Raw genomic sequence first — 27,728 nt, 5'->3', positions numbered from 1 at the left:
TATACATAGGCAATTTGTTGGGTACCACTGGGTCAGCCAGAGGCCTCAATGTACAATATAAAAATAATCAAACGCAGTTCTGAGACTTCGTACTGCAGCACATCTTTCTGTTCACAAGTGTTTTATTAAGCAAAGGCCCTTTAACCAAACAATTCTAAAATGTTTTTATTATTTGATTCAGCATAAAAAGCATGAAAAATCAAAAACCTAAATATCCATGTGATACAATGAAAAATCTCAGGATACTTTTTTTTTTTTTTTCTCACAACACAATGATACAATATAGCCACTAATGCTTTCAAAAAGATGACAATAAGCACTTTATAAAAAATATATCTCTACATTGTAACATAATGAACATAGTGTTTGCCATTCTGAACACAAGGACTGTATGTATGTCACTTTACATCCACATCTTGGTCTGGGAGACTTTGGGTTTAAACTTAGTCATTCACGTTATGGGTTCAATGGGTGTGTTTACTTTTAATAGGGAGTGTTTAGGGAAGTAATATGAGGAAGGATCAACTGGAAAAAAAAACCCACGCATAACTATACAGTACACTAAGTTTTTCTTCCTTGTTTTACAATTACAAAATCAAAGGAGAAAACGATCTCAGCTAAAGAATACACACAACAAACAACTGCTGCACAATTAAAAACGACCTTGTTTCCCTTTCCCTCCAATGTATTGGTCCTTGCGAACACTAGTGCCTTTGCCTATCCACAATATGAGATACACTTCATAATTTCACCCACAAGATGGTGTGCAACTCCATTTTTCTACAGCTCGGCGTAAGCAGATGTTTTAGATTGAACCTCAGCGGAATAGAAAGTCAATAAATGAAAAAAGGGGCTTAATATTTGTGAGGTTTTGTTTGAAATGATAGGGACCACACAGGACACTATTGAAGTTTTGAGACTCTTGTCGGACCCTGAATGAAGGTGCTGGTTACTCTTGAGCTTCTTTGCCAGTAATTTTGTAGATCTCTGTAGGTCCATCCACATGTGTGATGGTGGTAGTCAACTGTGCGTCTTCACCACTGTTTCCAGCTTGATCAGAAAAAGAACAAACGAATATGCTCATATGAACTTCACAGGTTTGGGATCAGCAAGATTGTTTGTTTTTCAGTCTCCAATTCACATCAAGTCCACTTTTATTTGATCAAAAATAAACTGAAAACAATAACATTTAATTATTTATTATATTAATTAATAATGTTAAATAATATATATAATTAATTTATAATATATAATTAATATATTAACGTTATTATTTTTATTTTTCATATATAAAATGCTGTGCAGCCATCACTTCATGTATTAACTCTTATAATCCTTCAGAAAACATTTTAACATGCTCATTTGGAATAAGAGAAATATTTGTGTAACATTATAACCGTTTATGCAGCCATGTTTTATCAATTAAATGCATCCTTGCTAAATATCTATTAATAAAATTACACATTACTTTAAAGTAGTATTCTGCTTATTTGCATTTACTCAACTGACAACTGAAACAATTTACTACCAATTTGTCCACATCTTGTCAACTAAATTTCAGCTTAAGGGCTGTGACTGACACTTTGTTACCTCTTGTCATCGTGTACTTAAGATTTAATACTGAAATATTGAAGTAATGTTTGAGTATATGCAGAATGGTCTAATCCAGCATAACAATAAATACTGTTCATGGACAGAAACCCCTAAAGTTTCAAGTATCACATCAATATATTGTTTTGCATAGTGTATATTGTTTATTGTTTTCATTAGACCAGTCCAAGTAAGAAGCCTGGCTTTGATTAGAGACAGCGAATGACGCCAAAGAGGCCCATTTCCCCAAAAGTAAAAAAAAGAAAACCCAAGCCCCACCCTTTCCTGGCATCAAGATGTGCTGGTCTTAAAACAAACTAAACACAAGGAGACTGTGTACCATGGTGCCAAGTCCTTATAGCACTGCAGATACTGATAACGCTACAGTGATGAAGGCCATCTGTACCAATCTCAGTTAAAGTGATAATAAAGTTATCATTATTTACTTTAAAAGCCATTAATACACGTTTGGTCTGAACATATGTGGCACATAAGAAAGATGCATGATTATAATACATCAATGAACAGAGCAGGGATTTGACCATCAGCTGCCATCCTGAAGGACTTTAAGTTATCTTTGTGTTTTAGACATGAAACAGCATCTTACTCTTTTAAAACATCTTTTTAAAAACACATTTAGACCACCTGTTGTAGCGCAGAGTGCGGAGCAGAATAAAACCTTAGCTATAACTGTCATCAACAGGCCCGTGTGTATGAACCTACAGTGTAAATATTTCTATGCGATGTACAAAAAAAAAAGTCTTAATTTGCTGTATTTTTGGATCATTAACAGTAACCACTGTAGTATATCAAATGGCCTCCTCTGAAAAACAAATAATATAATTATGTAATTAATATAATTATAATAATATAATAATGTCCATAATGTCTACTCCATGATGATTGGTGAGGTGATGTAGCTGGACCATCCCTGACATTGTTTGAAAAAGGTTTATCATGCATAATAATGACCTATATTATATGCAGCATGTCTGCATAAAAGCTTTGCCATTAGAGTTGCAGGTGTCATACCAATTATTTACAATATTACTGTCCAGTTGTCTCACCGCTTGATTGCTCATCTCCGTAACGCTTGTGAGACGGTGCATAGAGAAACATGAGGGCAAATACATAGAGGTTCCACATGCCATAGATTCCGGTGAAGAAGGCGCTGTTAACCTGAACCGTGTAGCCACCCCACTGCCAGTGACCCTCATTCACCTGTTGACACAAAATAAAAACCATATCAATCAATCATTTATATTTATATAGCGCTTTTAACAACACATCAAAGCCTCAAAGCACATCAAAGATTCATATGAATGAATCAATCTAGGATGACATCATGTAGAAACTGATTTAGCTAATTAATCTATACCTGGCTAATGATGAAGAAGATGACAGTCATTGCAGCGCAAGCTAATGTGACCAACATCAGGAACTTGAAGCGAAAGATGAGGCCCTACATAAGAAAAAAAAATGTTATGCAGCATAACAGCTTTCAACACTAATAATACCAAATGTTTTTTGAGCACCGTAGGGCACTTTGATCTCCTGAGATCATTCAAACACAATTTGAACGAGTATAATAAAAAAAGATGGACAAACAACCAATTAAAATTCAAAGTAATGGTGAAATAGAGTCCGAATTACTTGGCACACAGAAAAGTCTTAACAAGCAAGAACCAAAAGCAACAAATCTTACCAATCACATACATTTTAAAAATATGTAGCGCCAACATTTAGGAAGTTAATTAATTCGAAAATAAATCTATGTTACACATTACCTCATAGTGCAGTTGACGAGCCTTTGTCATGGCAGGTAAGGATGACCTTTTCCCACTGATGTTTCTAAACACTTGGAATACCATGAAACACAGGAACAGGAAGTAGAGACATGCGCAGATTCCTGCTACAATGATGAAGGCCATCTGCACCAATCTCAGTTAAAGTGATAATAAAGTGATCATTATTTACTTTAAAAGTCATTGATAGACGTTTAGCCTGAACATATGTGGCACATATCCTTATGTGCATGCATATGCTTATGAGATGCATGATTATAATACATCAATGAACGGAGCAGCGACATGACCATCAGCTGCCATCCTGAAGGCCTTTAATTAACATCTGTACCAACATCCCGCACAGTCAAAAAGATACAGCAAGCTCTGTTCCAACATCTGATGCCCAGATACTGTAAAAAGGGTTCTTCAGCTGTACTCCTCTATGAAGAAAATAAATAAAATGCATTTTTATTTAAGAAGAACCCAGCAGTACTAGTCCTAGATGAAATCTAAAGTGAGTTACTTCATGCCAAGAATGATCATTTAGCATTTTCTCACCTTTCACACATATCAAAAATGAATAGGCAGAAGGAACCAAAGACAATAGGTCCAACCTGCTTCCAGTACACGGAAAAACGGTTTCTCTCAGTCTGGTCCTTGAGGAAAAAAAAAGGTACAGTACAGTAATAAGCCATATTAAATGTTGAGTATGTCAATCAGTTCTGTAGCTCTTTGTTTATTCTAACAAAACTGCAAAGTTGTTCTGCACCAAGTTGTTTCTAAACAGTCTCTTAGTACTCCGTTGTTTGGACAAACAGGAAAATAGCTCTTACCATAAGATGTTCTCCACAGAAGATGATCCAGAAGGAAAGCAGCATTGCATAGAAGATGCCCTGACGGATGTCACCAAACAGCAGCATCCAGGTCCAGTCGAAACCCACTGAGAACCATTCAACTGGGATATTGATGAATGTCATCGAGATTCCCAGAGCAAAGATAATCCTAAAAGAACATTCAAAGATATGATCATAATTAATACACCAGTAAAAAAACGCGTGACAGAACCAAGATAAAGTCAAACAAAATTGGCTCCATGTCAGCTTTAATTTTTACTAATGTTCAAATGCAAACATGCTGGGACAAGCTAATTTTGGTGAGACGGAGAATGTGACTTCAAAAGACATGAATCACATTCCAGCTTGTCCAATCAGGGCAGAAAGAGACCATATTGTGTTGGAATGCTGGGAATGTTCCATGAGTTCATCTCTGGTGAAGGTATGAAGGTCCATTCATTTACTACCAAAAAGTAAAAATGTAAAAAAAAAAAAAAAAAAAAAAAAAAAAAAAGACACTACAGTCCACAATGAAGAAACAAACATTTAAAGCCTTAGTTTAGAACACCTGTACTAAGTTCTTGGAAATCTCACTGTATTAATAATGTGGCTATATAGCATTAAAAAAAAATAAAACACTCATTCACTCACCTTCAAGTATTTCCGAACGTGTATGAATTTCTTTGTTCTACCGAACACAAAGGAATATATTTTGAAAAAAGTTTGTAACCAGGCTGGTTTGGGTCACCAATGACTTATATTTTTTTTCCTACTGGTTACAAGTATTTTCCTTTGCGTTTTCTGTAGAACAAAAGAATTTCATATAGTTTTGGAACTACTTGACATTGAAAAAATGAGGACAGAATTTTAAATTTCAGGTGAACTATTCCTATTCTAGTTACTTCACCCAAAAATTTTAATTCTGTCATTAATTACTCACTCTCATGTCGTTCAAAACCCGCGGTTCAACTGTTACATTATGAAGTGTCAAAAATACTTTTTGTATGCAAAGAAAATAAAAAATTACTTAATTCAGCAATTCAGCACTGTAGCCCCATTTTGAAGAGTATTTGCAGGATGCAAACTGTGTACACTATTCCATGTCAGCCATACCACACAGCTGCATTTGCATCCAGTGGATACTCCATAATGGCGATAACAATAGCCATAACAATCATTGTATATATGAAGTGCATTTATGCATTTTTAAAGAGCTCTTAAACGCAAAAGGGCACAAAAAGTTTGCTGTGAACTGCAAGAATGCAAGATAGGGTACATCCATGACGTCAAATAAAATAAGCTGCTCCCTGAAGACAAGTGTACCTTACACACTCACAGCGTCTCTGCCGGTTCCACTGGCATGAAGCATCATTTTGTCATCATTCCAATAAGAAAGCCACTGAGAGCCCATGTCACACATTTCTTAGCTCCCTCAGAAATTAAAAAAAAAAGGTTTCCCATCTTGACACTCTAGTAAAAAAACATGCAATGGAAAAGCTTTTACAACATGAAAAAATAATTATCCTTCCTGCAAGATGCACAAAGTACAACTGCCTGAGAGCTTTCTGTCCTCTGGGACCTCAAGTGCAGAGGCAGTGTGTGTGTGTGAGCGATGGATGGTTGATGCATGTTGACGCAAGGAAGAAACCAAATGAATATTTAAATGAAAAATTATGAAAAAGAAATATTAACAGAAAGTGATATTTCCTAAAGAAATCTTTTTCATCAAGAAGTATAAATTTTTACTAAAAGCCATCTGACTGAAATGAAGTCATATCTAAGAGTTCGCAATGCAGTATTTTGTATAGAAAAAAAATGATTGCTGGATACAATCCTGTAGCTCAAACCACTGAGCATGGCGCGATCAACAACAAGCTCACGAGTTAGATTCTTATGGAATACATGAATATGAGTCTACAGTATTAGGCCTAATAAAAAAAATATGAATCATTTATATCTAAAATGGTTCAGATATACACTGACCCGTAGACCATCCCATTTGTCACTATTATCTGTAATCATAGCAAGAGCAACTGAAGCAAAATGTCAAATATGGCAACGTCCAGGAAAATTTGGTGAGAATCTTACAGGGTTACTTCACTCAAAAGTACTCGCTCACATAAGACTTGCAAGAGCTTTGTTACTTTTTTGCGATGTTCTGGGAAACAGAAGTACACTGCTTATGTTATATTATCCAAAATGGCAGAACACGGTAACTCAGATACAAGATTTGTTGTTTCATACAAAAACAATTGTTGTAGCTTTGTAAAATTACGGTTAAACTACTGATGTCACATTGACTGTTTTACAGATGTCGTTACCATGTTTCTGGACCTGGGAACATTGCAGTTGCATCGTTGTTTATGTAGGGTCAGAGAGCTCAGACAAATGTTTACAAGTTCTGAATAATTTGTGTTCTGAAGATGAACAAAGGTCTTACAGGTTTGAAGCGAAATGAGTATGAGTAATTAATGACAGAATTTTCATTTTTGCATGAACTAACCCCAGACTTATTGCTCAGCAAAGCACAGAGCTTTTGCGATGCATGCATACCACAGACATGATAGGACAGGATCTAAACTTTCAATTGGCTAAGTTACAGAAACCATAAACCAAAAAAATTAAAACCCAGAAGAAAGAAAGTAAGAAGTAATTGTCCAATATGGTTCCCTTCACAAAGCAGGACTTTGCTTGAAAAACAGATCTGAGTCATGAAAGTTCACCAAGTTCAGTTATAGAATATGGTTGTCAATTCCATAAAAGCCAGAACACATCGGGCCGAAGGCCGGTCAGGCGAGTCGGTTTGGTGTGTTCCACTCATCAGCTTTCGTCACAATCACTTCAGCCCAATTCGGGGAAAGTGAGAACTTTGACTGGATGTCTAGTTTTGCCAATCAATTAAAGCGAAAGTGATGAAAATGAATAATCACATGAAGGCGGTACAAACAGAACACTGTTCTAATGTTACATGATACAAGCAGTTAAATATGTAAATATTATCATAATGTGAGTTGTTTGAAATGAAGAAAGTTATCAATGTAATTAACATTCAAAAAAAAGCGAGCCCTGCGTGACAACTGTATTCTGCTGTTGTGTGACCGTGACCTTGATCTAGCAGACCAGTTTAAAGAAGCGTGACAATCTTACTTTTCCAAAAGAACAGGTGGCCTGGTCATCTGGGTGATTCTCCTCCAGTACCAGATCATGATAATGAGGACACTGGGAGTGAGGAACGTCTTCATGGCAAACCACACCTTGGTGAAGCCACCGTTTTGATGAATGCCCTGGAAAGTTACATTGAGTGGGAAATTACAGTGACATCACAAGAAACACATTAAGAGCACTTAATTGATGGGTATGGTTGTTTGCTGAGAGCCAAATAAGAGGAGTAAGCCAAACAGAAGGGAAGATTAAGAGGTGATGCAATCCAGATATGTTCAGTCCACTGACATTTGTATAACCATTGCCCTGTCCAGAAGTGTGTGCCAATTATAACAAGCCTAGACTGGGCCAAAATCCTTCCATGCAAACAAAGCTCAAACAAAACTGCTTGCATAACTCTGAGTAAACATGACTGTATCTAATGAAAGTCACAGCACACATTCTATATTGTCTGAAGACTCACCACCAGACGGATGTCTTTGATTTCTCCAATCCCAATGTTGATTTTTTTTCGTTCATTAACAGGTAGTCGGATGTTGAGAAGATAGTACTTATGGGACACACTGCCAACCTCCATAAAGGGCAACAGGTCACAATTGTAGTAACGCCCCTCGTTCTCATAAGTCTGACAGTAAAAAGAGATTCTGGTGAGTTTTTGAATATTTTCAAATAAAACAAAGCTGAATTCAGAGTTATTCCAGGTACAATGCTTGTTCTCTATATAGCATTTACAGAGACTGATATCTCTGTCATCCCTTGATAAATAGCCTTAACACTATCAAGTAAAGAGTGTTTTTGGATTTGTTACTGGTCAGAAATAATTTGCGTGCTTACCTTTGTTGCAGTGAAATTGCAGCTCAGTTTGCGATGCTCTATTGAATGGGCCATCTCAGTCCACTCACTCAGAGAGCTGTCTCTGTAGGCCAGACCAACATCCATGGTGACCAAAGCTCCATCTTCTACACACCAAAGAACACACATAATTCAGAACAATAATGCACTATAACCAGTAAGAGATGCTGCATTATAATAACTGCTTATTTTGTTCTTAACTGTTTTGTTTCACCTTTAAGCATTTATAGTAAATTAATTTTAGGGAAATGAATCAAATGCATTTTGTTTGTAAACAGCTGGGAAGAAACTGGACGGGATTCAGTAAATTAAATTTGTAAAACATTTTATAAAATGACATTATCATAAGGCTAGAGAAGTCTTACAATACAACGCATTTGACAGGTTTATGACAACCCATAGCATTCTCATTAATAACTCTTTTGTCATCACAGTCTGGCTAAAAGTAGCTCAAGGTAACCTAGGAGTCATTTTATCCATGGACACCCTATTCGAGTCAACTGTAACCTCACACACACTTGTTTCAACACGTCAGCAGGCATATATGATCAAATTCACAGGCTCAAAAAAAACAGGGTTTTACTTAGCATGAGGGATTGTCAAAGTATTACGGAGTCATGCGGTGTGAAACTCCAGAGCTTTGGGAAAGCAGCAGGTATCTGGGAAAAGGGCCGGTTTAGATCGCTTTGCAGAGCCTTGTGAGTTCCACTTCACTTCTCTAAAGAGATCCTTGTTGTGTTATGAAACAAGCTGGAGAGCACTAAAGAGAATTCCTGCACATGGAAGGCTGAGCTTTATGGGGGGAGGGGCAAGAGGAACAGAGAGGGAAAGAGCGGCAGACATTATTAGCCCAATCCTCTCTCCTCCAATGTGTCTGCAGTAGCCCCCACCTATGAGCGGCTGTGCCAAAGAGCTTTGAATGTCAGCTTAGCACACACAAACATTCTGCCCGGGCGCAGCACACATCACCCCGGCGACTAAGCCATTTCAACAGCTGTGTTATTGCTGGAGACTAGCCAAACTGTGCTGCTTGGGCCAGAGAGACGAGAAAGAGGGAACCAACGACACTCCACTGAATATGAGGGACTGGTGATCCTGGTGAAGGTCATGTGATCTATTTGAATAGCCTGAACTTTCAGAAAATACAGGGATTCACGACTTGTGAGCAGTACTACACCATTTTACATTTCAATGTGAACTGCAATTTAAAATAGCATATTTCTGTTTAGCCAGCGTAAGGATTTTAAAGCCTCAATTGACAAATTGTTTGAAAAAAAAAAAAACATTACAAACAACAAAACGTGGCACTGTGACACAGTTCTGATGATGTCACCCAACAGTGCTGGCACCAAATTGGTTGGCCAAAGTGTGCTGTGGTGAGAGGAGTAATGTAGTATAAAGTACTGACTGATTTGGATATTTAAATGCACCTATAAAAAAAATCCATTAAATATCTTTTTTGTGTGTCAATGCGTCAAAATCACTATTTTACATTTTTAGTGATAACAGAAGCAGAAAGGAGAGAGTTTGCATTCACCAATGTGCAGTGCTGGGTCGTTACTTTTAACAGTAATGCATGACAATACCACAATACCGCATTACATGTTTTAATGTTAAAAACAAACGAACAAACATTCTATTTAGAACAAAAGCCTCAGGCTAAAGGAAATGTAAATTCACATCAGAGTAGAGGGTGCAGCTCAAACAAACCATTCAACTGTGCTGCCATTCTGGACTTTATGAATAAATATGCAGAAGATGAGGTCATGAGCAAAAACGCAATATTAACATGTAATTATTTCAGGTTTGCATTTCACTTATTTTGAGAAACACTGAATTTGTTAACTGCATGGTTAATTTTAGTCTAGAAGTACAGTAAGCATCATGTTAACAGGACACACACACACACACACACAACACCTCTGCACTTCCGCCAGATTTCTCTTAACATGGGGACAGGAGTGACTAAAGAGAAAAACTAATTAACTTGTCTTGCTTTAAATCAATCAGATATGTAATATTAATGTCTTACTTTACTAGTTACTTGAAAAAAGTAATCTGATTACATAGCTAATGTTTTTTGTAATGCATTACCCTCAACGGTGCAACTGTGCCAAATGTAATTAAGTAACATGAACACCTCTCTTTCACTGTGCAATATGTTACTTTTTTTTTGTAACATGTTGAGTGCCAAATGAATTCCTGCTAGGGCCTTATTAGTAAGACTGATGACATTCTTTGAGGTCTTGCTCGGAGAACAGGATAAACAGAAAAACAGCTGGCAGAAGATCACACAAGACATACGGTAAACACATAACATCTGTTTGAAGATGATCTCCTAGGAGCATGATCCAGATTGTGCTACAAAACCCTGAACTGTGCAAAAATAGTTTATTCAAGTGGTGAATGCGTAATTAATCATGCAAATATCTGAAGTAAAAGCACGTGCAGCAAGAACACTGTAAAAGAAGTCGAAATTTTTTCCTGAATTTACGCACACGCACGTGCTTCAGGGTGGGGTATATAACAACAAGACCACACTAGCGCTAGTTAATGTGTTAAGGAACCAAAAAACTCCTCCTACATTTCTCAAGTCTTGAATAGCCAGCAAAGGTGCTCCTGCTGCTCGAAGGAGCAGACATTCCGATCACTTTCCCAGACTGCTCTAGCTCGACAATGGCTCTTCATTAGTGGCCAGTGTTATCCGCTTAATCCTGTCTTTGAAAGGGCAGACTTGGAGCGGTTCCAGATCCCCACCCTCCCAAAGCCAGATGATTTTAAATGGCAACAGTACTATGCGGGTCCACACAGCCGGAACCCATCAGGTTCAAACAAAGACACACTAACTTGACAAATCAAGAAAAACTGTGAAAATGAACCCGATTTAAATACAAAATGTTGATGGAAGGGAACGGTGCGGTATTCCTTTAATCCTTAAAATATGATTTGCGTATCTTAATTCTGAAATTGCAATTAAACCAGATAGGAGGACTACATTCCTATTTATTGTCCTCCAATTGTCTGTGTTAATGCCTTGAGCAGTTAACCCCCCTACCTGCGTGCTGACTTAATCCTCATTGAGGTCCCTCAGGCTCCAACCACAACAGTGCGAAAACAGGCCATCCATCATTGTTAGTCCTCTCACAGCATGTGAGAAATCCAATCTACTTTTGAGTGAATAGAATGGGAAATTCCTCTGTGTGTTCATGTGTCCCCTTCTACACTTTTTTTTTTTTACACAATAGCAATGTTCGTATAAGCTTATAAACCATATAGTGATTGTCATGGGGTTGGGGTTGCACAGGAGGTGCACATTACAACTTCAAACACACTAAAACAAACATATACAATATACAACACTTTTCATTACTCACCAATCTGGTTTTGCATTTTGAAGGCAATTTCAAACTGGAGTATAACCAACATGAACTGGAACCAGGCACTCATCTCTCTGTTGGGTAGTGGAATGTGGACTGCAAACACAATGTTGTTGGCTTCAATTCTCTTGGCCATGGCCTCATCAAAGTCTTTGATCTTGCTGCACTGGTCGGGGCCCCATGGCATGAGCCACTTGGGGCCCTTATGGTGAGTCTTCACAGTGTCCACACACTTGGTGGCCAGGTAATGGATGGCAGTGGTTGGGCTTGGAGCTACAGAAATATACAAAGAAATATTATATATATATATATATATATATATATATATATATATATATATATATATATATATATATATATATATATATATTATATATATATATATATTTTTTTTTTTTTTTTTTTTTTTAAATCACAGAATCATATAATTATACTTTAAAAATAAATTGATTCAAATGTTATAAATCTATACAAATTCTTACATAAAACAAATCTAAAAATGCAATTTTAAAAGGGTAGTTTCCAACAAGAATGCATTACTGAGAATGAAGCTTTTTAGATAGTTATATAAAAGTTATTCTTTGTCATTATATATTATTTAAATAAATACAAAAGACAGCAATGATAATAAAAAGGCATGAGAGAGAGAGACAGAGAGAGAAAACACTTTACTGACCCTAAACCTTTGAATGGCATATAGGCCTATAAATGTAACACAAATGTCTAGACAATGAATACAAGACTCGCAAAGTGACTCTCTGACATACCCTTACTAAGAGGAGGTCATTAGCATGAGAAAGTATGAACAGGCTTCCTCCACCATACAGAAGGCTGGCTCTGGTAGTTTGTTAAGAAGGAGTTAAACCTTTCCTGGGTCATCAAGGACATCTAAAGTGTGCAAATGACCAGGAAGTGGGAGATAATGTGAACCAGCCTACAGCTTGAGGACACTATTTAGGTCTAGTCTCCATTGCATTAATGTTCATCAGTATTTCATTCAATGTAGTTGAATAAAGTCACAATTAAAAATATTAATAAATGTCTAAAAAGCTAATAGTTGGGTCCTTTAACTGCTCCGTTCACATTTGCGTGGTACAACCCTGTCACTGTGAAATATATTAAGTAAACAAAATTAGCTGTACTAAATCTCTCAGAGTTGAATGATTCATTGACCCACGATCTTAAGAACAAACTCTCTTCGAAATACCACCACAAAATAATAGTTGCTTTTCGGCCCAGTGACCTCATGCCATGTTTAAGATGTCCAATAACAGGGGAAGCAGTGCGCCTTTCTACTCAATTACCCTGGCTGCCACCAGCCACCGAACAAACACAAAGGAATCCTGCTTCATTAAATCAATCACAGGCAAGAATAGCCAAAGCAAGCTAATTTATCACCATTCATACCACAATCTGCAGGAGACCAAGAAATGATTCCCTTCCTATCGGGATCAGAAGGAAAGTGCACGAAAACAAAACAGAGGTCTTTTGTAAGCTATTTGTAAATAAGTACTTAAACCTTAATATAGAAAGGAATATTTGTAATCATTTCTGTACAGGCGCAGAACAACACTGAGGTCGATGCAAACTGAAGGACGCCTGTGGGCACAGAGGAGGGGTTGTCTGTTCAGATGCAAGATCAAAGAAAAGTTCTAGAAATGCACCTCGTTTAACCCTTTATTGGCTGATGGTGAAAAACAGAATACAAGTTAATTTACTAACATTTGCGAATAAGGTTTATAACGCACATACATAACGCATTGCTAACTCCGTCTTTTGTTTTTCTTGATGTAGGCTACCAAGGCTTTCCCTGAATTTTATTAGCGCGTCTCCTCTGCAATGTAAACGTTAAGAACTATCTTTCAAGGTTAATTAAAAGTTGTTTAAAATAAAGTAAATATGCACTTCACGGTATTGTAAGAAAAGCTCGATTGGGTTTAAACAAGCCTTTCTCCGTTTAGTTTTCTTATAGCGTTTTTCGGGGACTGGGGACAAACAAGGCACGTCAAGGCGCCAAAGTAAGAAGTAAAAAATCAACGTCGCGTCTGTCTGATGCCCTCAAACTTACAGGCGGAAAGCTGAAAGCAGCGGCACAAAGACTGCACCAGTCGACGGGGTGAAAATAAGCGCCCATCTTTGACACTACTGTAACAAAGCCATTCCGCAACTTTTTACTCCGTCCTAGAACGCAAAGAAGGCTTTTTTTTCCTAAAAAAAAAACACCCAGTGTTGCACACCAGAACGAACCGCAACACACCGTGTACTAAAAGCCGAAAAGCCTGAAGTATCAAATTTAGGCGGATTTGTAAAAGTAGCTACTCACCAATCAGTCCTCCGACCATAAAGGAGAACGCCTGGAATAAAAGGAGAATTACTCCCACAATCACCAACTTTTTGGTGCTCATGTTCTCAATAATTGCTCCAGCCATTTTCAAAGTGGGTCTGGTTTTACGATTGAATGCAAAGAAGCGAAAGTCACGGCATCCAGGTGGACCAGTGCGCTGTCCGAGATTGAGAGCGCGACACGGGCTGCGTCTCAAACCCTGCTCAACTGCCCGTGTTGCGCTCTTCCTAGGGAACTATAGGAAAAAAGGGAATGACCACGTGACCCGCCCTGCATCAGGAACTCGGGCGAGAAGAATGCACATGACGTCACATCGGACTCCTGCCGGATTCACAAAACTTTGAAGCTTTTTATTTGCCTTTCGATACAAAGCTTATTTTATAATTGCATTCTCATTTGTGATATTATCAACAAATCATTGTTGTAATAATAACAATAATAATACATTACTAATATCAATACATTATTATTATTATTATTATGATTAATATTATTATTATATATTTAGAACGATTTTTAAGGTTAAAAACTGCAAAGCTGCAACAGAAAATGTTCCTTTTCAACACTTTTTGCATTTACTGTAAAGCTTGTAGCTATGTGGCTAAAATTACACTATTCTATAAATTTTTCAGATTGTGCTGGAGGCAACAGAAAAGTCTAAGCGTCTCCCCAGCTGACCTGCAAAATGTGACAATAGGACAAACATGCTTCATTTTAGCCTTGTGTTGCTATTGCAAGTGCAGATATTAATTTACAAACCGAGGAACCATGCAATGCTAAATACATTTTAATATAGAATTATAAGGCTTTTATTTACTGTTACAAGCCACAATGTTTCAGTTTTTCAGAGTGCTTGGTTATGTATCGCTGTGTTTCTAACGTTGAATCGCAGTTTAGCAGAATATTACCCAAGATGAAGCATTGCTTTCTTTTTCCAGCCCTGTCCATTACCAGTTCTGAGTTTTTAGTCAGCAGCTATGTTGAGTTACGTGATCTATCATTTCCCACGGTAGGAGCAGACTACTACAAGAACACACTTTCACGTCTGGGAAAAGAGCTGTAGATAGAGAAGAGAACGATACAGCATGGCCTCAGTACTAGAGAGTCATCATAGCTGATTCTTTGCTAAATAAATAAATAATTCAGTAAAATAGCTGCTGCAGACGTTCATTTTAAACCTGAATCATGGTGATGTCAAAGGCGGATGTCAAACACATGCTTGGTTTGTGGTCAATGTGGAATTCTAAAGATACTAGGTTGTCCAGAGAAAGCAGGTAGCAAAATGAGAACGGTGGTGTTGTGTGATCTTGAACAACGCCCGTGATCCAGTCCCAGAAATCCTGTTTAAAGTCTAACTGAGGAGGAGTACAACAGATAAGATGTCACATTATCTATGAGAAATCATTTTAATGTTGATTTGGTGGTCAAGAAACGTTTCTTCCTATTATACATGTGTATTATTAACATTGTGCTACTTGATAGTTTTGTGAAAAATATTATTGTGTTTACTACCGTGTAAAATATTAAATGCAATAAATATACAAATATAATTTCACTTTCTCAAAATCTCAGTTTATTAAAGTCTGACATAAAAACCATCACAGTACAAGCCGAACATATATCAATGGCTTGTGTGTAAAAACAATAGTCACGAAGTTTGCCACATATTTTATAACGCTAACATGTTTGAAAGCCATAATGGCAGAAATAATAAAAACAGGGTAACAGGAACCATACCTTATGTCTCATATCATTATTATGAGTGATAATCATTTTGGTAGATTTTTTTTCTATTATGACAGCTGGTACTGCTTGAACAAAGCTTCACACTCCCAAAATCAAAAATAAAACTTGGACTTTTATGCGAGATGGGCATTTCACCAATGTTTAGATTACATAAAACCTCGGAAAGTTGCAGTTTATTACACAGAAACAATAAGTGCTTTTACAAGGAAAAGAAGAGGAAACAGTTTTGTGTTTAAAAGCGAGCTCGGATTCTCTCCAGAGGGTCAGTGTCCCACATATGTGAGTCCCAAGCCTGGAACCAGCCTGTGAAGATCGGAGGCTCAGCCCCCTGCTTTATGGTTGTGATGGGCAGTCCACGGCGTCCAGAAGGATCAGAGTCCACATAGTCCTTAGCTAAAGAGAAAGAACATATTCAGTTAAAGAGTATACAGAATATAGAGAGCTATAGGAATCTATAGAAATGTGTTTTTGTAGGTCAACATTTAAGTTTGCATCATCTCATTGCCCTCTCATATATATATATATATATATATATATATATATATATATATATATATATATATATATATATATATATAATGACAACTCTTTTGATCTTAATTTAAAATCTATAGTTTAGAAAGTCTGAGTTAGAATAGTTTGCAAGAGTGTGAAAACGAGCCTATAAAAGCAGACTACCAAGAAGAGAAGTTGATTTGTTGGGCGTAATGAAATTTAAGGTCCCTGACGACCTCTCTTGTGCCATTTAGCCTGTTCAAAATGTTTTTTTGGTTGACTTCAGGACAACTGAACTGGAAGCTCAAAGTGCCACTTGTTTCCAAGTTTTAGGATGCATTCCTGTAGCAAATGGTACATAACTGGAAACCTGTATTGACTAATAAGCATCCAGGAATGGAAAATGTTTTATGATGGAGGATAATGTGAGTGATTGTACTCAAGGAAAATTGTACACAAAAGTTTCAATGTTTTTGAATGAAAAACAATATTTAGCAAACATGTCACTCACCTATTTTTGGTGACTCAGTTTTTTCAACCTCATTGGCTTCTTTACCAATCCAAAGGAAGATCTAAAAAAGAGAAGCAGTTCTTCAGCATTGCAGCCCGTTAACTATATACATGTGTTAGCTGAAACTATCTGTCCCAAACAACGAAGGCTGCTTTCCAAGACAGAATGCATCGCTGTGGGACAACAAAAGCTGTCCCAATGCTCATAATGCACCCTTCCAATGAAACGATAGATGCAACGAATGCCTCCTTCGTAGCCCAGGATATCCCAAGATTGTGCCAGTAATGACTGGATTTGTTTTTACATAAAATGGCAGATTACCCTGTTTTGTTTTCATGCAGTTGAATATAACTCCAGTACAAACATTACTGTCCTCTGTAGGCTAAACTGTCCCATTTAACAATCCAGTTTGACCTTCACAGATTTTAAAAGTGTGGCCTTGGAAGACTGTGTCCTTCTAAGAATCCAACCCCTGAATTGAGACACAATCTAAATCGCTGGTTCTCAACTTTTTTAACTAAAACAAAGTATTTTTCGGTACTTTGCTGTAGTGACGAGACCACAAACTTTATTAATATAGGTAACAAAAAACTTTTTCAAGACAATCTTTAGGTTGGTTTGAGAAAGCCCTGACCATTAAGTTTGAAGTTTTTACACGTTTTCAAAGTTTAAAACGTTATTTTTAGTCTGAAATAAGTTTAAGAAGTTTTTACAATCTTAAAGTTTGATAGGTAGACTAGTACAAGCTGTGCGTCAACTCACCTGATCCCAAGTGTCAAGTAACATGACATCATCAGTAGCCAAGTCTGACTGAGTGAAGTCTCCAGGAACTTCCTCAACCTGAGAAGAAGAACAAGACATCCGATCCATGACATCACCATACAACCTAAATGCGGAAATGTTTTTTAAATTTGAATAAAACAAAAAAAAATTATAATATTTTATTCACAATAGAACATAGAGATCATAACAAATGTTGAAAACGAGCTCACTTCAGATGTGATGCATGCATGTAATGGGGGCATGTTTGCCATGGTACTATTTACAAAGTCTTTGCAATTTGACATTAAAAACATTTTTTACATCTTTTTACAAATTCTTTCACTGACTGGAGAGTCTCTGCCCATCTTTACTTCTGGGAGACTCTGCCTCTCTAAGAGTATGACATCCCTTTTATAATTAGTCATGTTACGGTCTATTAACGTAATAAGCTGCTAGATGTTCCCCCAGTGGAACCATTTCTTGCTTTTTCAGCCCTTTTTTGAGACCTGTAGCAGGCAACAAATTTGAAATTAGCCCATTTAAGTGTGTAAAGTGTGTCTTTTAGTTATTTTTTTATTCAAATTTAATAAATGTCCCAACATTTCTGGAATTCAGGTTGTATTTACAAACCACAGCTGTCCTCCAGCCTGCTTGTCTGTTTCAGTGACTCTCACTTACCATTAGGCGACCTGTCTTATTGGAGCAGCCGAACAGACGTGGTGGTTTGACCATATTTCGTAGAGTTTTAGATGTCTGGTACTCCTTCTTCCCGCCCAGAGCTGACCAGAATCCAGCTGAAGAGAGAGCTATGTAAGAAAGCAATTCATATAATGCATCACAAAAATAAACATGGCAGACACTCACCTGGTTCTTTACCCTCGGCCACGTCAGTGGGTTTTCCTCCCACTACACTTACAACATACTTCGCAGCAACCATTTCTTCATCGCTGGCACCTGCGCCTTTCCACACAAACACACAATCTGGCGACTTCAGCACAAATACGTCATTGGTGTTTAAGTTGGATGCAGATGGTTCAACCTACAATGAAAGTTAGAGGTGAATTGAGAGAAACATTACAGTACACTGTATGTAAGAGAGTATTGAGACTGTGACTGACCTCGACAGCCCTTGTGGCTCTAGAAGAGCTCTGTCGGATGTGGAAGAGGCGAGTGCTGCCTGTCTTGGTCTGGCCATCCTTGCGGGACGTCCCTCCACTATGGATGATCATAGGTTTGCCCTTGAACAGACTCATCAGATGGGGAGGTTCTTGACCTTGTGTTACTCGCACCTGAGCAATTGATTGATGTTCTTAATAATGTACAACTGATAAAAGTCACAACAAACAAATTAGGTTTATTCAAAAGAATTGAATCAAGATCACACCCTGGTGGTTATCATCAGAAATACAGCTCATTTTTGACTTCGGCTTATTGGATAGTTTAAGATTGAGAAATCATAAAAAATTGTACATTTTGGTTCATGCAAAACTTACATCCCAAACCTAAACCAGTACCCTACACATTTGTCAGTCACGCTTTATATTAGGTGGCCTTACCTAGTATGTACTTACATCAGAAAATACGTACAGTGTACTTATTGCGCTCCCATTGTATTGCAGAACATGTTTGCTATTGAGGTTGTATATGGTTAAGGAACAGCTTTGTATATGGTTAAGGAACAGCTTTAGGAACAGCTTGGGTAGTTTGGGTAGATTTAAGGGCGGGTTAATGTGTAAGGGATTGGTTCAACGGTGTAATTATATTTGTAAGTAGAAAAATTAATTACAGCTGTAATTACATATAGGTATTAAAAAAAAAATACAATGTAAAAAGTGTAAGTAAAAAAGTACAATGTAAAATAAGTGCATTGTATCAAATACAAAGTACATAGTAGATAAGGCCACCTGATATAAAGTGATACCAGACTGTCAGTAAACAGAATGCTAAACATGTTAGCTAATTATATGTTGTTTTCAAAAAGCATTTTTAGTCTCACCTGAACTGGAGCTCCTCCCATGGAGTCATCCAGCTGGACCGTGAGGAAGGCAGACGCCGCCAGCTCATCCTGAGTGCTCTTCAGGCCCTGCCTGTAACACATCACATGTATGCAATTTAATGACACTCTGTAACATATGAAACAAACAACACAGATAATATACTATAAACCACTATAAATACATATGGACTGACCAGGTGTAGATGATATGCTGCTCCCTACTTCCCTGTTTATAACTGTACAGGATCAGGTAACAGTCTCCCCCAAAGAACTGCCCGTAAGTAGAGGGATTCACCGGGACACGCTCCCCTCCCTCCACGCGCCAGATCTGCAACATAATGTTTGGTCACTCAACCATTACATTTACATTTGAGTCACTTTTATCCAAAGCGACTTCAACCAAAAAGACAGCAACAACACGCAAGCACTATGACAAGTCTTAGTTAGCATAACAGAATACACACAGCAAGGTTTTAAGCCTTAGATATATAAATGAAAATAAGTAAAACCATATATATTTGATCGAGTTATTGATTAACGTAACTGTAAGTTGTTTTTTTTTGTCAGGATTCAGAATTCTTTGATGAACAGAAAGCTTAAAATATTTTTTGACGTAGAAACCTTTTAATTATTCTATCCCCGATGTCTCTGTGAAAGAGTTTATTTGGATGGCCAAAATTCAATTAACCTGAACTTTTCCAGAACCATCATCAACCATGTTGTGTTGGGCTGCCATGGCCTTGTTATTATGGAGGCTGGAGGCATCGAAAGGAATCTGCTCCACACGGGCTATTTTGCCGATGGTGTAGGCCTTGGTAGGACCAGTGGTTTGGTCCTTGTCCTTCCAGTTAGAGAAGAACTGCTTGAACAGGGTGGTCTCGCCCCCTGCAGGCAGCACCTGGATCTACAGCATTAAATATCAGAGGTGCCATTAGTTGTTCATATACAAAATCAGTATATTTACATTGTAAAGTCTCTATTACAAGAATAAAATGATTTTTTTTTGATTGTCAATATTATATATGTTCAAAATCTTCATTATGTACGTACCTGTGTTTTACTAGAGTAGTTCTTCTCTTTGATGAACTGCTCTGCTGCTTTCATAGCCGCTTTGCGTTCAGATGTGTTTGCATTTGGTCCTGTTGGCAAAAGGAAGACATATGCTAAATGAAGCTCTTTCATTTTTATGAAAAATGTGTGGTGCATTTAAACAAAGGGCCCCTAGTCATGCTGCATTGTATGTCAACGCTATGAAAACCACAAAGTTGATATCAATCTGACATATCAATAATAAGATATAAGATATATAAGAACAGATACAGGGCAGTTTCTATTTCTAAACAGACTGTTAAATGATATTAATTTGAGGAAATAGGCCACACAAAAATGAAAATAGCGTCATCACTATCTATTTCTTTGGAACAGAAAAGAAGATATTTTATTACCCAAACAGTTTTGGCCCCATTGAACGTTTAGTATTTTACATCCATCTTATGGAAGTCAAAGGGACAATAAACATTTTCTGGCTTGGTTAAAATTCTTAAAAACCTGTTCTGCATTCCGCAAAAGCAACAACACGAGGTGAGCGACTATTTTCATTTTGACTGTCCCTAGTCTATCTCTCATTCTTTGTTTAGTTCTCTGGAATAATGTGCACCAACAAACTAAGAGCGGGAATGTTTTAGGAAACAAAATAGGACACACTTTTTAAATGTTGATTTTAAAATGAACACCTTATGCACATTGAGACACACCTTTCCAAACAAACACATTCTTATCAACTCCGTTGTCCAGGATGTAGCACTCATCTAGGGAGAGCATCTCCTGCTTGAACGGGCTAGACTGGGCCACAATAGATGTTTTCATGGAGCCAGAGGCATCTGAAATCTACACACAAAAAAAAGATAAACCCCGGGACAGCGATCAGGCGTAAATTAAAGATAAATAAATAAAGGTGTTGTAAGCTTAAGAAATAAAAATAATAAGAGACACGACGTTTTGTCTTTGTGTGAATGTTGCAGACAGCATTTTAAGCTTTACAGCTGTCGGGTGTAAACGTACAACAGTACACATAAATAATTAAGGTTGTTAAAATTCAGAGATAATAGTCTTTATTACCATGTACATTGCTGCCTTCTTCTTGTTGGAGGTGTCCACTTCCTCATCATCAGGAGTTGCTGGGGCGATGCTGGATTTGGGCCCAAGAACCTGCGAGAGGAAACGCAGGATTAAAGCCCATATGGGAACAGCAGGGTTTTATTTCAAACACTTATCTGATGCCAAGCGGACAAAAAAATCTAACCCTGAGCTGAATGACCTGATAGCAGAGGAATATTTGGCACGTAAAACTCGTCCCCTCATTAAACACATGATGGATGCGTTCTCATAGCCAGAACATTAACAAGCAAGCCACGTTTGCCAAATTTTACATCAGGTCTGCCTGATGGTGTCCGTACCGTAATGTGTGGTTATTCAGCATCCACGAAAATGTAACACTGTATGTTATTTTTTTTTTTTTTTTTAAAAACAGACGTTTAGTATGAGCTTTAACATTTTGAACTTAACCAGCAAGCCTAAAGAAATGAATAGTAAGTGATTTTGATGTCTACACACATTGTTGACAAAATCTTTTTTACTCACTTTAGACAAAGCGTCTGGCTCAGCCCCATCTTCCACCATGATCAGCTTGGCCCTGCCGTTCCTCTCATTGTCCCGGATATCAATGGCCAACTGGGAGGCCTTTAGACGTTCAAAACGATTGCAGTCACTGCCACACCACTGATAAATGTCCTGACGGAAAATGGGAAACGTGTCTTTACAATGTCAAGTCAACTCAGGGCTCATGTACATTATAATTCAGAAGTTGCATTACGCATTGCAAAAAACATATCAGAATATTAGAATGATTTCTGAAGGATCATATGACTGGAGTAATGGCTACTGAAAAATCTGCTTGCCATCACAGAAATAAATTGCACTTTAAAATATGTTGAAATGGGAAAAAATATATTAAATTGCAATAAACAGCAAACATTCTAGCATATTTTAAAATATTCAAATATGTTCTACTGGCAGCTTCAGTTATCCATACCTTCCCCAAGTCTACAATAAAGCAGTCTCCTTTGTTGAAGCTGCTCCAGGACATCTCCACCTCAGTGGCTCTGATGGCCCTCCTGCCCTTGATGTGCAGGAGACGCTTCACATCCACGTCATTGGTCAACACGTGATGGAAGCCAGACGCGACCCCACCTTGCTGAGGAGTCAGGAAAGATCAATTACATAAAATGATACTGGGATAATGGCCAAAATTACAATTAAAAAAAAAACTAAATGCAAACCACTCAGCAGAGTGCTTCTCAAAGAGCCATGCAAACTTACTGAGCTAGGCAAATCGCTGCATATAATGGAAAGAATGTGGCCTGACTAAACAGTAATGGATGTTTTAAAGCCGTAATTGATTCTACTTCTACAAAGCAAACCCAGCAGGAAGGCTCTTTTTGCATTCTCACTCCAAGTTAATGATAAACCCTGCTTGCCATTAAAAAGCAAAGGCCAGTTTACCTTATACTTGATGCCAGACTTAAAGTAGCCCAAGAAGGTGAGCGACTCGTTGTTTTGGACCTCACGGAACTGAACTGGACCACCCCCTAGAAAGTCATCCAGCTGTGTGGCGAAGATAGCTGCAGCTCCACTTTCATCTTGAGAACACTCATTCCCTGAAGGAGGTAAAATGATCACGGGAAAAGGATTGCTCGTTTGTGCTATCTTTTTAATATACAGTCGTATTGATAAATGTTAGTATTTTGCGTTGTGTTTGTCATTTTTATCTTTTTTTAAAAAACATGTTTCTCCAAAATGTATTGCTTCTTTATTATAGACACACATTACAGCATACAAAAGACAAAGACAGTGAAAACATGGTTCAATTGGTGAAAAAAAATGTCCTCGATGCTCAAACCTTACTTGCCAAGGAGGACCAGCGGTGGATCTGTATTTAGCAAAATATAAACCAAATAAAAACCCTCAAGAGGCCACATGGAGCACATTATGAGATTTTCCACTCTGTGTCCTCGAATAAACCTTTTCTTCTCACAGTACAGCTCCATTCAAATGTCTTAGAACTACTATGGTTTGGAGCATGTCTCCGAGCAAAACGAGTAAGTTTAAACCACTGGGTGGAACAAAAAAACATGTCACTGATCAGTCCCTAGAATTAAACAGGGACCATATAAACCTTGGGCTGAGAGCCAACGATTGATGCACCGCCACACAAACAAGTGAAGGCACGCTGTAGTCTTTCGTGCTGACTAAACACCCTTTAAGTGACTACCCTTTAGAGGTATGTCATCTGTACTAGAACAAACGAACTTTTCCTTAGGGGCAGGAGGGACTGTCAGAAGTAATTAGCACAAAATAATTGCACTTTCACATTTCTGTGAGATAATGGTGGTGAGACAGCTCATGAGAAGTATATACAATATTCATAAAGAAAATAGGCATTGAGCCCCCGGATCTATTACATCCAGCAAGATTCTGAAGTATGCATCTTATGGACACTTTACTCTTCCATGACGAGGCCACAGCTGAGGTTTTGGGAACGTCTGTAACGTGACACAACTGACACTGGCAGGTCACATGACAATGAGAACATATTATATGTAATATGTCTGGATTGCTACACAAATTCATACTGCATAGAGCATCATTTTTAACGTCTCTAAAGAAGTGCAACACAGAAAAACTGATTTGTCACTTTTGGGTCAAGGATTTTGAATGAATCAGTTAAATCAATGATTCAACGACCCATTAATAAAGACAGTCATTGCTGAGAGTCATCTAGAAAGTATGTTGTATAAAACATCTCAGTATACATTTCTTAAGAGCTAAAGCTCTTAAAGAGCAACCCAGCACTCTTTTATGGGAAAAGAAGCATTTAAAATTAACTGAACAAAAAAAAAAAAAAAAAAAAAACAGACAGGCCACATCCTTACTCGTCTAGAAGCAAGAGCAAATGTGAAACACATGTGGTTCACCATGTGTGAAAAGATATATATAACATAATATAGGTAAAAATTTTCGGTTCTACTCAAAGCACTATGTATGTCACTCACCCATCCACATGTGTATAAAGTATGAAGGTGCGCTGGTGGTGTACAGAAGAAGATAGGCGTCACCCGTATAGAAGTTGCCATAGAGATTCTTAGGCACTGGCTTCAGGTCCATGTTCTCAATGCGCCATATCTGCAGACCAGCAGCTTTCCCTGCAGTCTCAAACTCCTTATGGGACACCATAGTGACTGAGGGGGATGCAGAAGATAAAAGGTTTTGTCTTTTTAGGGTGTTACGTCATACTTGAAAAGAGGGAAATGTCTAGTGTGCAAGCAATAATATGTTTTAGAGAAATAAGAAGTATCTGTTCCTCTGAGAATGCTCTTGGTAATGGATTTAGAAATCTGAATCTTATAATGTCTGTGAATCACTGATGGCAGTAAAACACGTAGTCTGGCTCAGAATGGGAACAGTCCCATCTACTCGCATGCAAAAAGCCATGCAAATGTTAGGCACCACACATCACACCTGTGTCTCTGTGATGGGATAGATAAGGTTTTGAGCCTTTGAAAAGAGGAAAGAGGTTCTTAGTCATCATGGTGTTGACTACAACACACAGCTGATAAGGAGAAGCACGTGATCGAGGTGACAAACAGAAACTAATCTAAACGTTTAACATGGTCTTAAGCTTTTATTACAGTAATAGTCATGTTAATGATTAGTATTTTTATCCTTGCATTTACAACTAAAAAAGTTCTCCATGCCATTGTAGTTTTCACTTGTTGCTATTCTCTATTTTAAATATTATATATGGAGGACATGGCTTTGAAGCAAAAAAACTACAATCCATGCAAATGTATGTGTTTGCATATTGCCTGCAGCAAATGTAAATGGTTTTCTGAGCAACCTAAATAGACCATGTCATTATATTATTAGTTCACCAATTTTCAGTTATCAAATTAAAAGTCAAACAGGTTTTGCTGCTGTGACGTGATGCACTGGGGTTATATGCGCTCACCGAGGGTGCGTTCATTTGATTAAAATACAGCAATATTTTTATATATTATAAAATTGTGTAATATCGTTATCTTTGTAATGGCGAAGAAGCATTTTCAGCAGTCAGTATTCACATTATTATATAATTATATATATGCTGATTAAATATATATGTGCTCAAGAAACATTTACACAAAGTATTTATAAAAACATGCATAAAACATGCATAACATATATATATATATATATATATATATATATATATATATATATATATATATATATATATATATATATATATATATATATATATATATATATATATATATATATATATATATATATATATATATATATATATATATATATTCTGTAGTCAACTTTGTTCCTATAACCAAAAACGATTAGATGCATATGCATAAAAGTAGCAATGACATGTATTTCCGATTTTACATAACTATCCATTCTGTAAAAATCTTTTTTTTCTGCTGTACTGCATTCAAAGCCCGTCACATTTCTGAGCATGAATGAATCACTGCGCTACTACTTCAGCACAGACTGCACAAGTTGGACTTTGTCTTATGAAGGTGGAAACGTGGCGCGCATTAAACCACTTTCCCATCTGGATAACAAATGCTTTGCAAACTCCGCGTTACCAAGTGAACAAAGTAACACTTATACGCTACTATTTATCGTTACTCGAGGACAGCAAGGAACGCTCCGTTGGTTTAGCTGTCATGTTGCAGCCGGTGAAATTAAAAAGCGTAAATTACGAATAGAGAAAACAACTTACGAGATCGTGGATGAAGCGGAAAGCTGTCGGTGCAAGAGAAAAAGAGACGCGTTGTAGGCTTTCTTTACTGAATCCGCGATTTAACTGGAGGGAGTGTCTGCAGAACACAGGGGCGTGTGTGTGATCCTTCAGTACAGCCGTGTGTCAAAACCTCCTGCATTTTTGAGCATCAGAAGCGTACATGATGCCATACAATAAAAAACAACACTCACCAGGTCTTCACACAGCCTTTGCATAACGTGCGACTCTAAAAGCTTGCGTTTTGTCAATTCCAATTAAGCGTAATTGTAACTTTGCATTGCTTATTCTTCACTGCCAAACGGGCTTTTTTTCCATTTGCAAGAAACCTACATTATTTACAACAAGACCATTATTATAAACAATCTGAAAGCTGCTCCTTATGTTCAATAGGTTAACAACATTATCGTTTGTTATGAACCGCCGATAGATAAAACAGCCCTCAAGGCTTTCACTGGCTAATTTGACCAAACTCACGGGTCTGAGGACAGAACAGATGTGTTACAAGGGCATGTTTGCCTGGTGTTGAAACAGGAAAGCAATGACCACACAATACAAAGCAACGGTAATTACAAATAGTGTCAGTTTACTCAAACGTTTTCTGCTTCGGATATAGGAAGCAACTGCGTGAGAAAACACTTCCTAGACGAGGCGATTGCAAAATACCAGACAAACAAAATCATATAATGTAAAATGAGAATCAGATGCTGCTTTTGTGGGTAGCCTATAGCACTGAAATGGCACAGAATCTTGAAACCTGAAACATCCCCCCACCAACATGTGCTCTTAATTAACCCTCAGGCATAAAATGGGATTGGACGCATTGAATATAAACTCTCAGGGAAGAGATGAAAATTGCATTACATGTGGACGTTATTGCATTTTATGCATTTACACAAGTGTTTTATAATAAGACATTTACAGTCTCATATTACTTTTGCAAATTACCATTAGATGTTGAGATATAACGTGAAGTGGGAACTTTGTTTCTGCTTAGAACATCATTCAGTAACATTTACCAGATTACAATCATGATTATAAATGCCCTGCGAGCGGAGCTGATGGAGAGCTTATGTTAAAGCCGAACTGTCAAGTTAAATAATCAACAGATGGCGAGCCAAAAAGCTCTCGGAAGGCAGCAGATTTCTGGGATTATACTCATCTGCAGTGTTGGAATAACTGCGACTCCTCAGCACATAAGAACTGTGGACATCGGCCCAAAAAAAGTGGGCGACAAAAGGTATGGGTTTAAGGTGCTGGGGCTGTGGCAATGAAAATCGTCGAACAAAGAGAGGAACTCTCCAGAGACTTTTATTGTCTCGTGGAAACTGTTGCCATAGCCGCCACTGGGGACCTCTCTATTTTAAAGGTCAAGCTAACAAAGAGCAAAAGGCTGGCGAAAGGAGATTTCCAAGGC

General features: G+C 37.6%; 2 protein-coding genes across 3 annotated transcripts; both read right to left on the bottom strand.

Moving 5' to 3' along the window:
* Positions 1-90: 90 nt before the first annotated feature.
* wls (Wnt ligand secretion mediator) lies at positions 91-14,186 on the bottom strand. Its single transcript, XM_043257685.1, has 12 exons — positions 13,925-14,186; positions 11,599-11,874; positions 8,207-8,331; positions 7,836-7,997; positions 7,358-7,494; positions 4,211-4,379; positions 3,936-4,033; positions 3,754-3,817; positions 3,378-3,521; positions 2,969-3,052; positions 2,658-2,811; positions 91-1,050 (listed from the first exon to the last, which is right to left on the bottom strand). The coding sequence occupies exons 1-12, from the start codon at positions 14,028-14,030 to the stop codon at positions 950-952; spliced, it is 1,620 nt and encodes a 539-aa protein (XP_043113620.1). The 5' UTR covers positions 14,031-14,186; the 3' UTR covers positions 91-949.
* A 1,309-nt stretch (positions 14,187-15,495) lies between these two features.
* Positions 15,496-26,737, bottom strand: scinlb (scinderin like b). Of its 2 annotated transcripts, XM_043257663.1 has the most exons (18): positions 26,506-26,737; positions 26,294-26,390; positions 24,567-24,752; positions 23,017-23,171; positions 22,547-22,708; positions 22,096-22,245; positions 21,574-21,663; positions 21,210-21,342; positions 20,506-20,594; positions 20,144-20,359; positions 19,650-19,783; positions 19,456-19,546; positions 18,578-18,748; positions 18,324-18,498; positions 18,138-18,253; positions 17,460-17,537; positions 16,698-16,758; positions 15,496-16,084 (listed from the first exon to the last, which is right to left on the bottom strand). In XM_043257663.1, exons 3-18 carry the CDS (start codon positions 24,745-24,747, stop codon positions 15,924-15,926), a joined length of 2,163 nt encoding a protein of 720 aa, XP_043113598.1. In that variant the 5' UTR covers positions 24,748-24,752; positions 26,294-26,390; positions 26,506-26,737; the 3' UTR covers positions 15,496-15,923. The 2 variants fall into 2 exon arrangements, with proteins under 2 accessions (XP_043113598.1, XP_043113607.1); XM_043257672.1 differs by lacking the exon at positions 26,506-26,737 and having other exon boundaries at positions 26,294-26,409.
* Between the last annotated feature and the right edge of the window lie 991 nt (positions 26,738-27,728).

The sequence above is a fragment of the Puntigrus tetrazona genome, chromosome 2, assembly GCF_018831695.1.
Source record: "Puntigrus tetrazona isolate hp1 chromosome 2, ASM1883169v1, whole genome shotgun sequence".
Taxonomy (NCBI): Eukaryota; Metazoa; Chordata; class Actinopteri; order Cypriniformes; family Cyprinidae; genus Puntigrus; species Puntigrus tetrazona.
This window is presented reverse-complemented; position numbering and strand designations above follow the sequence as displayed.